This window comes from Emydura macquarii, unplaced genomic scaffold (assembly GCF_026122565.2).
Source record: "Emydura macquarii macquarii isolate MOO-44397 ecotype Brisbane River unplaced genomic scaffold, CSIRO-AGI_Emac_v2 contig_3692, whole genome shotgun sequence".
Taxonomy (NCBI): domain Eukaryota; kingdom Metazoa; phylum Chordata; order Testudines; family Chelidae; genus Emydura; species Emydura macquarii.
Genome location: NW_027133829.1, coordinates 12318935 through 12331529, shown reverse-complemented (window position 1 = coordinate 12331529; position 12595 = coordinate 12318935). Strand labels below are relative to the sequence as shown.

The 12595-nt window shown below is 53.8% G+C and overlaps 1 protein-coding gene and 1 long non-coding RNA gene across 6 annotated transcripts in view; one reads left to right on the top strand and one right to left on the bottom strand.

The window, feature by feature from the left end:
* CNNM1 (cyclin and CBS domain divalent metal cation transport mediator 1) overlaps positions 1-12595 on the bottom strand; it is a 47372-nt gene that overhangs the window by 14151 nt on the left and 20626 nt on the right. For 3 of the 5 annotated variants that reach the window (XM_067537057.1, XM_067537058.1, XM_067537061.1), the window contains exons 2-6: positions 5220-5363; positions 4272-4412; positions 3573-3742; positions 2561-2660; positions 1985-2032 (exon numbers count right to left, since the gene is read on the bottom strand). In XM_067537057.1, the coding sequence (XP_067393158.1) occupies positions 1985-2032; positions 2561-2660; positions 3573-3742; positions 4272-4412; positions 5220-5363 (603 nt within the window). Of the gene's footprint in view, positions 1-650; positions 1406-1984; positions 2033-2560; positions 2661-3572; positions 3743-4271; positions 4413-5219; positions 5364-12595 lie in introns of those variants that run through there. The other 2 variants (XM_067537060.1, XM_067537059.1) reach the window with 2 other exon arrangements.
* LOC137146009 (uncharacterized) overlaps positions 407-12595 on the top strand; it is a 28410-nt gene continuing 16221 nt past the window's right edge. Inside the window, exons 1-2 of the long non-coding RNA XR_010917817.1 lie at positions 407-457; positions 10676-10852. This is a non-coding gene — a long non-coding RNA (uncharacterized lncRNA). The remainder of the gene's footprint in view (positions 458-10675; positions 10853-12595) is intronic.

Sequence of the window (12595 nt, the reverse complement as noted above, 5' to 3'; positions counted from 1 at the left end):
CAGTCCTGAGTCGGAGCTGTTCATTAACGGCAAGCAGGGGATGTGTGGGAGACTTCTCAGCTTTTCTATCCTGATTGCATTGCTTTAACAGAATGCACCCCTTCACCCGGACAGCTGACAGGTAAATGGAACCAGCTGTGCCTTTCCAGACTGGTCTTTATTTGCACGAGCCCACACCTGTGTGGGACCCACATTAGGCACAGCCGAAAGGCCAGAGGGTAGGAACAGTTTGGCAGGTGGTGAGCTGAGACCTAAGTGGCTCGGATAAGAACTCACTGTCTTTGTTGCTGTTTTCTCCCTTCTGTTCGTTTGCCTTGTCCACCCGCTGCCTTGTGTCATTGGCTGGGCCGCAGTCAGAACCCTGCATCTGCACGGAGCCCCTCCAAAGCCAGTACGGCTGTGTGTGGGAGCCAGGTCTACTTGCTCGGATCCAGCTACGTGCCTGAAACCTTTGAGGGTAAGTCTCTGGAGCTGGGACTGTCTTTATACCGCATGTCTGTACAGCAGCCAGCAGAGTGGGGTCCTCCTTCTGCCTGGGTGCCCTAGGTGCTAATAATAATATGGCCCACTGCACCTGACCAATAAGGTCCTACCCCAGCTGCTACAGAAGCCAATGGCAAAGCTTCAGGATTGGGCCCTCAGGCATTTCCGAATGTTCATAGCTAAGCTCAGGACAGGGCAGGACCAGCTCTTCAGAGAGAGCTTGGCGAAAGGGGACTTAGAACGCTGTCCGAGACAGGTCCCCGCTGGGCTGAGCAGGGGGGATTTCCGCCCAAAGGCAGCACAACCCCTGCGAGCTCGGGACTCTAGCATCATTCCCACAGCGCCCCGTCGCTCTCCAAGGCCAGGCCCCAGTCCTGCAGATGCTTATCCATGTGCGTGCGCAGGGCTGGGGCCGCGGTGTGGACTAGGGCAAACAGAGCTGCACCACAAGCTTTTCATATAAACTGTAGGGGACAAAAAACGGCTTTTTGACCAAAATGAAAATTGGCCACAAAAGCTTTCATGCAGGTGGAATTTCTCTAGGTCTTTGACAACAACAGACCATTTTTTGAGAAAATGTCTCCGTTTTGGTAAAAAGTTTTGGGGTTTTCAAAACAGAAAATTCTTACCAGGAACTTTTACCAAAAATGGTTTTAAGAAAACAAATTGTCAGGGTTTTTTAAAGAAAAACAATAAACGTCGTCATTCTCATAGCCATACGCCAGAGCCGGTGTGCTCGGAGCTGTACGCGGCTCTGGCCTTGTGCTCCTGGCCATAGAGCAGTGCTCACTCCAAAATGCCTCATTGCTTGGAGGGGGGGGCGTCTCAACCACTTTACAGTAAAACGGGCTTTTCCTAACTCTACAGAGGGTGTAATTGTGTGGGGCGGGGGCGGGGAGGCTTGGACAGCATCTCATCCGCTCTGAGAAAGGGGGAGAGGAAACAGTTAGGGGTCACACGTGCACTTTCCCTGTGATTTTGAACATCTGTCTCCATTTTTTCTAACCTTGCCCTTCATTTGAAGGCCCCCTGGCCTGTTTGCCCCACCTTGCCCACCCCATCCCCTGAAGCTCTGCGCCCAGCGTCACTTCCAATTCGCTTTCTTTAGGAAAAGCTAGGCTTGAAATACCAGAAATTCGCTCATTAGATTTTTCCAGTAGAAAAGGAGCTAAAGAGAACTGGGGGCTTGGGCCACAGCACGGACGCTGCAGCTCAGAGCAGTGGCTTTCCCTCCACTAGCCACCTCGCTGCACCCCAGCCCCAGCTGCCTTGGCTCTTCCTCTCTTTGGGCCCCCTCTGGGTACTGAGCCGAGGCCGGGATTTGTGTGGTTCGGTTTGCGGTGACGAGGCCCTGGCTGATCAGAATGTGGCTCTGCACAGTGCCTGTGCCAAGTCAGACTCTGTGAGCAGATGGCTGGCGCCAGCCTGGCCAGGGCACCGGTGGGGTGTGGGCCCTGGGGTTTGCTGCCCGCTGGCAGGGGGCGGGCACGCAGATACCTACGCAAGAAGGAGGATCCGGCCAGGCTGCTCACTTTCCGCACATCGTTCTCTGAAATCACAGGGGGACAGAGTGTGAATCGCACAGGAGCCAATCCCACGCCAGCCCAGGGAGGAGAGAGGTTCCCACGGGAATGGGTGGGTGGGGCTGTACGGTGCCAGCTGCCAAGCACCTGGATAGGTCTCCTCTGAGCAGTACAGCCTTTGCCTTCGGCCTTGCCATCACACCCTGGCCTGGCTGCTGTCTGGTTCCCTGGCTGTGCTCTGGAGCCCCGGCAACCCCAGCCTGACTCCTGCCCAGGTCCCGGGCCTTTCTCCCAGCCCGGCATGGCACACACAGGCCAGCTCCCAGCCCTCCCACAATGCGCGAGCTCCTGATCGTCCCATCCAGAGTGAGCAGCCCCTGATCAGGGGCAGAGCCCTGTGCTTGGCTGCGAAGCCCGGGGAGCCGCTCATCACCTTCTGAGCCCCCCTGAACAGGGACAGCGCCTCCCACCGGCATCTTCCGTCCCAGCACCCCAGAAAGGCCCTGTTCGCTCACCCCGTCCATCTCCTGGGGCCGGGGCAGGGCTGGCTTTACCTGAGCAGATGACAGCCATGATGGCGGGGACGCCGTAGTAGGTGAATGCTCCGTTCTCAAACCGTAGCCCTTCCTTACCAACCTCCACTTCCACTTTACCCTGTGAGGAGGGAACCGTGCTCAGTGCCGGCCCCGCTTCTTCCCCTCACCCAGACCCTTGCGGGGCGGGGCAGGGCCTGGAGCCAAAGCAGCTCAGTGCACCGCTTACAAATGACTCAGGCTAGACTGGGTGTTTGTCCACACCCTAAACCCAGCCTGGAGGAGCTGTAGCGCGGTTCTGAGGGGTAAGGGCAGAGCTGCGTGTGTCAGAATGATGGGGGGCTACAGGCCAGGACTGAGGGACTGTCGGAGAGCTGGGTGCGTGCTGGGGGAGTCCAGCCTGGCATAGCAGGGGGCTACAGGCCAGGACTGAGGGGTACTGGCACAGCTGTTAGGGTGATACGGGGAAGCAGCCTCAGCACTTGCCTGCAGTGATGATTAACAACATTATTAGACTCTCGCGCTCAATGACATTTCCTGCATTTCCAGCCCCTGGGCTCTGTCTAGCTGCGACACCTCACGGGCAGCGCTAGCCACGCGGGGAAGGAGAAATGCCCACGACAATTAGGAGTGAGCGTGGATGGATCACATTGTCCCTCCGGCACTTTACCAGCATTAACGTGTTCATACTCAGCCCCGCTTCCAAGAGCTGGGGAACTAGCGTGCCTATTTCACAGACGGGGCCACCAAGGCCTGGACGTCACGCCACAAGCCTGTGTCAGAGCCGGCACTGAGCGCTCAGGAGTGGTGGGCTCCTAGCCCCGTGTTCAATCCACTCCCCTGCACGGCCTCTGCCCAGCCCCCAGCAGTCACCACCTTGGACCCTGGGCTGTGACAACCGAAGGCTCTTCCCTATGAACAACCGGGCTGCTTCTGGCCCGGCCACATGAGAGCCACGGAGGATCATCCCTGTGGGGCTCAGGCTTGCTCTGCCTGCGGGGAGAAGAGGCAGCTAGGACCAGCCCCGACGCACCTGCAGGATGAGGACGAAGTAGTCCACGGGCCGGTTGCGTTGGTAGAGATAGTGCTCCGCGGCTCGCTTGTTCTTCTGGTCGTACTTCAGCTCCTGGATGACATGGGGGTGTTTGAGGAGCCGCAGGAGGATCTTCTCCGAGAAGTAGGGAGATTTGAAGGGTTCGATTTCTGGGGGAGAAGGAGGAGAAGGGCTTGTGTGACGTCTGTGGAACCCCACCTATCCCAGGGCCCTTCAGGTGCATGGGTGAGATCCTGGCAGGGCTCTGCAGGCCATGTGCTTACTCTGCCCATCAGGAGACGGTGGCCGGGATGCTGGCGTTACCAGTCGCTGCTGGCAACGCGCTCTGGGACTGTAACTTCACCCAGGCAGCTGACCAGGGACCGGAGAGAGCGGGCCTTGGTTTGGCATCTTACTCAGATGATGGGGGTGCCTTCCACAGCAGTGCCCCCCCACCCAGCCCTGGGCCTGCACTGGGAGCCAGATCCAACCCCCCTGAGCTGGGGAGTTGGAGGCACAGGTGGCTCCGAGTGCCCTGAAAGGAGAGGCAAGGAAGCGGATCAAATCCAGGAGCCAGCAGAGCAGAGCTCTCAGGCTGTGGAGAGCTGCAGTGCTGTGTGGAGGGCCCAGGGAGCCCCCAGGGCCCCTGTGCTCGGGGCTGTTGGAAATCAGTCCGTGACGAGGGAGCGGCGCTGGTACCTGATGCCATGAATCGGTGTGTGGCCATCAGCAGCTGAGGGGAGATCTTCACCTTCATCTCGCTGTCCGAGAGCCTGAAGATGGAGAAGTCCTGCGGCTTCCTTCCATGGTGTGGCACCCGCTCCTTCTTTCGGTTATCTGCTGCAGGGGTGGAGAGCGGCGGCGGTTACGTGCTGGGACAACAGCGCTCCAGGTCAGCTCGAAACACAACTGAAATCTTGCACGACACCAGCGTAGCAGAGCTGTGCGGTGTTTACCCAGCACTTCTCTCCACGGTGTCTGAGCAGCTGGGCTCGGAGCCTGGCTTGCTGCCTCTAGACCCATAGGAGCCATCCAGAAAATCTAGACCTGTTGGTCCCCTCTAGTCCATCCCAGCCGCCAGGGCCAGATTGTTCCCTTCAGGCGGTTTCCTAGTGCTTTGGCCAGCCCAGTTCTAAAAGATCCATGCAATGGAGCTCCCACCCGCCCCTGAGGAGACAGGTCCCCTGCCAGATCCATCCCCCTCTCTGGGAATGTCCCTTGATCCCGGCTAGTCTGTGCACTCCAAGCAAGGACCATCTGTCCGCACTAACAGCGCTCCCTTCTCTTTTGGCATGGGGACCCACGGCAGGCAGAGGGGCCTGTCCTGTGACACACTGAGTGCCGCTGCACCCTACATACAGGGGCTGCAGGGGGTGCAAGAATCACAGGAGGGGTGAGGATGGGTCTCAGGATGCTTCCTTTGTTCCCATGACACTTGTGCTTTGTGCTGCAGAGGACATGCAGCGCCCAATGGGGAGTGGCCGAGAAGGACAGATAAACCCCATCACTCTCCGGAAATTCATTCCTGGTTGCTCAGGCTGAATCTGTTTATCTGGGCAAGGTGTCTGTCTGTCTGTCTGCCTGCCTGATTGATCTAGGCTCCTATCCTAGCTCCCGTCACCACAGTATCTGGCCTGTGACACTGACTGTAAAGATCTGTCTCATCCAGGATCTCGGACTTGATGATCTCTTCGATGACGTCCTCCAGCGTGACGATCCCCATCACCTCGTAGAACGGATCTCCTTCCCCTTCGTTGTTCACCCTCTGTACAATGGCCAGGTGCGACTTACCTGTCGAAAGGAAACAAAAGAGGAATGGAATCCCCCAGCAACTGGGAGGCATTTCTGGGCTGCATCTTTCTCCGCCCAAGCCTCAGCAGGAAGATTCCCTCAGCTGACGGGGCTGAGGGACCGAAACATCCCTTCCCAGTCCCGCTTTCTCTCTGCCAGATGGGTTTCTCATGAAGTGCCCAGGGCGGGAGAGCAGCTCGACAGGGCGGGAGATCTTCCAGGTAAATAGTGCAGCAGGAGGCTGCTCTGAGCTCTAATTAACGTCTGTGGGCTCTTTCCTAGCGTGCTGCGAGGTGACCTCGTGCTCAGACAGCTGCACGAGGGATGCGGACAGGCGGCAGGAGAGCACAGTGCTCTCCCAGCTGGATGATCTGAGCTGGTTCAGAAACTGACCCAGAGCCGCCCAGCCCCTTAGCCACAGCCTGGAGCTGGCTGGGCTGGGGGAGCACTTCTTGTTGTTTGTACCGAGCGGTGCCCTGCCTCGGCGCCCCAAGCTAGCAAGAGGCAGAGGAGGCGGGAGAGGGATAAAATGTACAGTGAAACGACACAATTCACACAGAACATGCCCCCGGCCCTGGACTGAGCCCCGGCACCGGTGGGTTGATTTTTTGTACATTGTGGGAATCTCCTCTGGGTAATTTGCTCTGACATTACGGCCCCAGTTTTCAAAAGCATCTGCTCTGTCTGAGTGCCCCGCTGGGGATCCTGGGGACTGATCTTCAGAGCGGCTGAGCACCCGCCGGCAGCTGCTGCCTCCGCTCAGCGTCTCCAAACAGCCAGCCCCTCCGCGACCCAGTGGGGCTCCCAGGAGGGAAGGCTTTTGCAGTGCTGGCCTCGGTTCCTTAGTGCGCAGTAGCACGCTCACAAGCCACACTGCTCACAGACACGTGCGGCGGTGACCCGCGCCGGGCAGGGTCTGGGGATACCCAGGGTCTCTGGCCGCGCAGTCTGACTACCCCTTGGGTTTGCTTTAGACCTGTGACTGCATGTACCTGCCCTCCCCCAGCTGGGGATTGAAAGGGTTAAATCCCGTCACTGGAGTGGGAGAGGGAGGAGGCATTAGCCAAGCCTGAGGGAAAGGCCACTGGGCTGGTCTTGTCCTAGCTGCCCTGAAGCCAGGGGTTCTGTGCATGTGTGGGCTGCAGTGCCGGGGGATCCATCCGTGGGCTGCAGTGCCGGGGGATCCATCCGTGGGCTGCAGTGCCGGGGGATCCATGCGTGGGCTGCAGTGCTGGGGGATCCATGCGTGGGCTGCAGTGCCGGGGGATCCATGCGTGGGCTTTTCTTCCTGCCAGAGCCTTTGGTTTAAGCTGCCCTAGGAGGAACAGGCCCGGCAGTTCCCAGGGGAGCCTGAAAAGCCATGGCTGGCCTGAAGGAGAAAGCACCTGGTTAAGGTACCCAGGTGTCCTTCTCATCCCGATTTCAGTGGACTAGGGTTCCCTGATTCACAGGAGGGTGGGCAGAGCCCCCCCCCCCCCCCTCCCGGCCGAACCCTCGCCACTGTCTGCCGTGTGTCAGGAGACTGGGGATGCCTGTGAACGGTGGTGAGGACATGGGGGCCTGGTCACTGAGCTCCGTCCTGGCTGGGCATGCTGCCTGCGCAGGCCTGGTGATGTGTTAGGTCATGCCACAGGGAGCCTCAGGCCTGACTGAACCTGGTCCCTTGGCAAGCTGACTAGCGTAAGCCAGGCGGGCAGCTGAAAGCGGGGCCAGCGCTGGGCCTGGACAGAGGTGGCTGTGCTGGGTTACACAGGCCACGCAATGGCAGATCTCCGCTAGCCAACTCTGCAATCCAACGCTCAGAGCTGCGAGAATGCCAAGGCTACCCAGCCCCTGCTCCAACCCTCACCCTCTTACCCCTTGCGCCATGCACAGGCACCAGCAGGGCCCCTGTCTCTGCTGTGAGCACAGGACGATAACAGCGCACGTACGGGCTGGAAGGGGTGCCCGGCACCGTAACAGACCGCAAAGCCATGTTACCTGACAGACAGGGGAGGGGCTGTAGAGCACAGACCTCGGGCTGCAGGGCAGAGCAGAGGAGTTTAGAAATGCTGCTGTCTGCAGCAGTCTGACCCGGCTGGCAATGGCACATCATCCACCAGCACCCCTACGTCCCTGGTGCACTGATTCTTTTGTAGGCCTCCTGCTTCTGATATGCTCGAAACATTTATTTACTCTTAGACCTTTAGCTCTTTGCTCTTCACAAGCCATCCTGGCCTCCTCCCGCTGACTCACTGCCTGCTGTAATTTATGCTCCTGTTTCATAGCTTCATGGAAGTTCACTTCCAAATGTTGAAGCTTTTCTCTTTGGCTCCAATAACCTCTTGAACCTGCCATTCATTTAGCTCTGCTGGTTTACGCCATGCTGTCCTGGTTCCCTTTCTGTTCGGGAGCACACATGCTTTCTGACACGGTTGGTGTTCGAATAGCATCCATGCCACAGCTAAGGATTTTACTTCCTTTAGTTTTAACGTTAGGGCCTTTTTGACTGGCCTTTTCCTTGTATTGAAATCTCCCTGTCTAAAGTTCAGAGTCTGTGTCTGTGTCTGTTTGGTCCTTTCCCTCCTCCTAGGATGTTGAACCCAACTTGATTTTGGTCACTGTTACGTCGGGACTTGAGTACTGTTCATTCTTGAATTACCTTCAGTGCATTACCTAAGACTAAATCAAGAACAGCCTCTCCTGGCCTCCTGGGGGCTCAGAGCAGACAGAGATCTCCAGAGTAACAGCCAGATCCCCCCAAGCCTGGCTGTTGTGAAAGGCGTGCAGTTCTCTTAAGCACTACTTGGTAACTGATTTTGTCAGTTATTGCCTCACCTTCCCACCCCCTGGCTTTGCCAGTGAGGCCAGCCTTGTTGTCCCACTTCTCCGATTCCCCTACAGCTGTCTGTGTTCTTGTCTATCCCGTCCCCATGCAAGAAATGACCTTCCTGAGTTAATACGCTCCTCTCCCATCACTCAAATGTCTCCTCTAGATCCACTTCTGTCGGAAAGCCTACAAGAAACGAACCAGCTAACAACTGGTAGGTGTGAGGGGCACTCACAGTGAGTGTGCTTGCTCAAGGGTTGTGTTCCTCTCTCCTGCCCCTCAGCCATTTCTTGTCTCTCAGGCTGTGTTCTCTTCTGGGCAGGGACTGTCCTCCTACATACTTGGAAAGTAGCTAGCACACGGAGGGCACTACTTTACCCTAACGATAATGCTCCTTGCTGGAGAACTTGTAGTGTAAAATGACCCCATCCTTGGATCCAAGGCCAGTAAATGACATTACTTTTCAGTTGAAGTTCAATATTGTAAATTTTGCACAGAAGGGTATAGAAAATGTCCATAATGAAAACTCCTTCCCTGTCATCCCAGACATGTCTTGCAAGACTTCAGATGGCAGAGTCACAGCCGCCCACTCCTACAGAACTAGGAAAGGGTTAGAAAAGCAGCATTGCTGCTCTTACAACATTTAAGGCAACTTTAGAAAAATAACCTATCAAATTTGCCTATTTAACAGTCCTAGGGTGTTTAAAAATGTTGTCAGCTCTTTGGCTCAGAGACTCTTTCCCTTTGTTGCATATAAGGCCACGTGTATTGTCTGTTTAATGTGTGATAACGCAACATTACTTAAAACTTAAAAATCAGAGTTGGCTCCCACAAACCAGCAGCTATGTTTCAGCAGGAGTAAATCTTAGCAAAATCCCACTTTCAAGAACTTCATGTTTGCCAAGATCTACTTCCAGACACTGCAGGCCATCTGGTCTTGTTCAAGTCTTTGGTGAGAAAATGTTATTTCTTTTGGCCAAAAGCTGGTTGTTAATGACAGTCACACTCAGCCAAAAACCACCAGGTCCTTACAAAGAGCATTAAGTGCTACTTAAAAGCAGTTGGGACTAATAGAGAGAATTTTTTCTCTTGGCCAACCACTTACTTTGACACTGTGAATTATTCTAGAGCAGCCCTAGATTTCCAACTCTGTGTTGGAAAGCAGCAAACCCGCTTCTTTCAAAATAACACAGTAATGTTACTTTGGGAAGAGATCATACATCGCTATTGTACTAGAGATACAGCTGGAGCGGCTGTTTGAACATTCAAGAACTGGAGTTTAAGGCATTTCTTTTAACAGAAATAAACACTTGTAGGCACACTGTAAACCTCCTTGCTTTAGGAAGGTATCAGATTTCAGACTAATACCCACGTCACAAACGGAGCCGGTTAGCAAGGTGGTAGCAATGGAAAATCATCACAATGACCAGCTGCTCCAGGCCTACGTAGGATGTGTTGGGGATCTTAGTCCATTTCCTGTCACAGAACACTCCCCAATACCACTTGAAGAATATGATATAGCAAAAGTGTGCAAAATCCTGGCCCCAGCTAACTCTTTCCAGTACAGGCTGCCTTCCCCAGCGTGCCTTTGTCTTTGTTTGGTTTTGATTCAGCAGCCTCATTGTACGAGGCTTGTGACTGCCATTTCTTCATTCAATTTTGGTCATTTAAAAAAAAAATTGCTGTATATCCTTTCACTCAGCCCAGTACCCGGAAGGAAACGCAGCAAGTCTTTTCTGGCACTATTCCATTTTTCTGACATTCTCACTAGACCCTACAGGGAAAAATCTTTGATTTCACACAAACAATTTTTTGGAAAGAAACTTTCTTTCCATAGAATATTGTGCACAGTGCCACAGAACACGATCAGCTGTTTCTTTGGCTTTGCACACATTACACAGCCCATCTTTATCTTTTGAATAAGTTTAGCATCTCATTTAAGGCACGATGGCCTGCTAACACTTTAAAAATGACCACTTCACGTTTTCTAAGATGACTGAGGAGTATGGTATCACTTCTTATTTTTGAGCATTGTGATGGGGCGTCTGCCCCACACCGGCAGAGAAGGGGTTAATAGAGGCAGGCTGTGCAGAAAGCAGCCAATAGGAGAGGGGCTGTGAGGAACAGCCAATCAGGGCCCAGCAGGTCCATCTAAGAAGAGCGGCATGTGGCAGAGCTCAGTCAGTCACTGCCTGGAGCTTGAGGAGAGAGGATTGTCTGGAGTAGGCTGCAACCCTGTAGCACCTTGGGCAGGGCAGGGCAGGGCAGGAACGGAACCTGGGGAGAAGAGAAGGGGCTCCGGACGGGCTGCTGAGACTGAGGAGGGTGCTGTAGCTGTGGGGAAGTGGCCCAGGAAAACGTAGTGATAGTAGAGGCAGAGGAGTGCAGCAGGAGGCTGCAGTCCACAGGAACCCTAGGCTGAGACCCGGGGTAGTTGTTGGGCCCAGGTCCCCCCCCCACCGCTGGGGAAGTGGCTAGACTAGGACCTACACTCCCCCGGCAGGGGACGGACAGTGACATGGTCCAGGGCCGCGCCATGAAGAGGACGTTGCAGTTCCTGAGGCTGCGAGAGGGCCTGCAGGAGACCGGTGGAGATGGAGTGGAGGTGTGCAGGCTGCAGACGGGGGTGCTGGCCTCAAGCTAATGGCCAAGCCAGCCAGCAGGAGGCGCTAGCCCAGCGGTGAGTGACCTGCAGGTGATCAGCAAACGTCACAGAACCTTTGTTCTTTTGTTTCCGGGCTCTGTCCTTCTGGCCTTTCCTTCACAAGCTCCTTCCTGACCACACCCCTAAACTCTTCTCTGCGTATGGGCATCTTCACAGCTGCCTCCTCGGCTGTTCTACAGCTTGCTTTGCTGTTTTGGCAGCTCGCTCGTTCCCAGGCGTTGCCATGTGCCACAATCCATGCTACCTGCTTGTGCTGCGTTATTTCCGTAGCTAGGCACACTTTCACTTATGTTGTGTCAGCTTCCTGGAGTCCCTGTCCTGAGCGTCATGATGCCTGACAAGGAGTCAGATAAAATTACAGCTGCAGCCAGTTGCATCTCTCTAAGCTACGTTAGTTTCGACATTATCCCCATTAGTTCAGTCACTGAATGGCTACATAATTCAACAGCCTGTTTAGATTTCTGGACGCCAGGACTAGGAACAGAGAAGGCTGTTCCCACTGCTGTCATCTTTTGATCCATCTGTTTAGACTTGGCAAAGCTGACCCCATTTGTCCTAAATACATTCAGAAATCTCATCGCTGGTGGGTTGTTTTCATACAATTCCAAACCCACAAATGGGGCAATAAGTGTCCAGCTGTCATTTGATTTCCCGTAACTAAAATTGGTTAGTTCTGTTTTCCTTTTTTAACATGTTTCCTTTACCCATTTTTGACCCTGATAGTATGAGGAACTCTGTGGCAATCCATATAATTTGTCCACTAAGCTCCCAGCAATCTCTCTAAATCTGTTCTGCACTTCTATTTCCACGATTCCTTTTACCTCTGGCCAGAAGGTTAGATATAATAGTTTAGTCCGTGGAGTCATAGCTGCTTCTCCAGTGGCTCTTTGCAGCACAGACAATGGTGTTGTTATCACATGCCAATCCCAGAGCTTGGGCCTGGAGCAGTTTCAAGTTTCTAAGTTGTTTTTGAGGCTGAATTGAAAGTGTGGCATCTGTAGTCTAAAACTGGTCTTATCATAGAATATTAGGGTTGGAAGGGACCTCAGGAGGTTCTCTAGTCCAATCCCCTGTGTGACACACTGCACCCCAAGTACACTCCTATGGTGTGATTTGTGTATCATCCATGTTCACCCATACAGTGTAACTGTATTGTTTAATGCAAAGTATGCCGTGTCAGGTGTTTTTGGAATGCTCATGACACACTGACCTTTTTTGTTATGGCAGTATGTTTCTTGCAATGTTATATGTATGGTTATGAAGCTCTGCTACGTAATATTCCAAAATATGTGTCTACATGGCTTTAGCAGGTTCAGGCAAACACTAAAAGCAGAGAGGTAGGTCACACCTTACTAAGGCATGCATAAAACAACCCAGCTCTTCCAGGAAAAATGGTCTAGCTTAAATATCTGATAAGGTGATGCTCATTGACTCAGGACATGGAAAAGACCATGCAAGAATACTGTTAGTCACCTGACCCTGAAGGGGGGAGGTGAGGTCCCAGATGGGGGTGCAGGGACATTTTGGGCTGTGTGTGTCTCTCTCTCTTGCAACTCAGCTACAAATAACATCAAGCAACTGAAGCGTTGACCAAAGGGGAGATCCTGGTTGGAGGCCAAGAACCATCTAAGAGTGTAAGGCTACTGCAGGTGTTAAGCTTAGTTTAGAATACGATTTGCTTTTATTTCAACCTGATCAAATCTGATTGATATTCCTCTGTCTTACAATCACTTAAAATCTTTTCTTACTTAATAAACT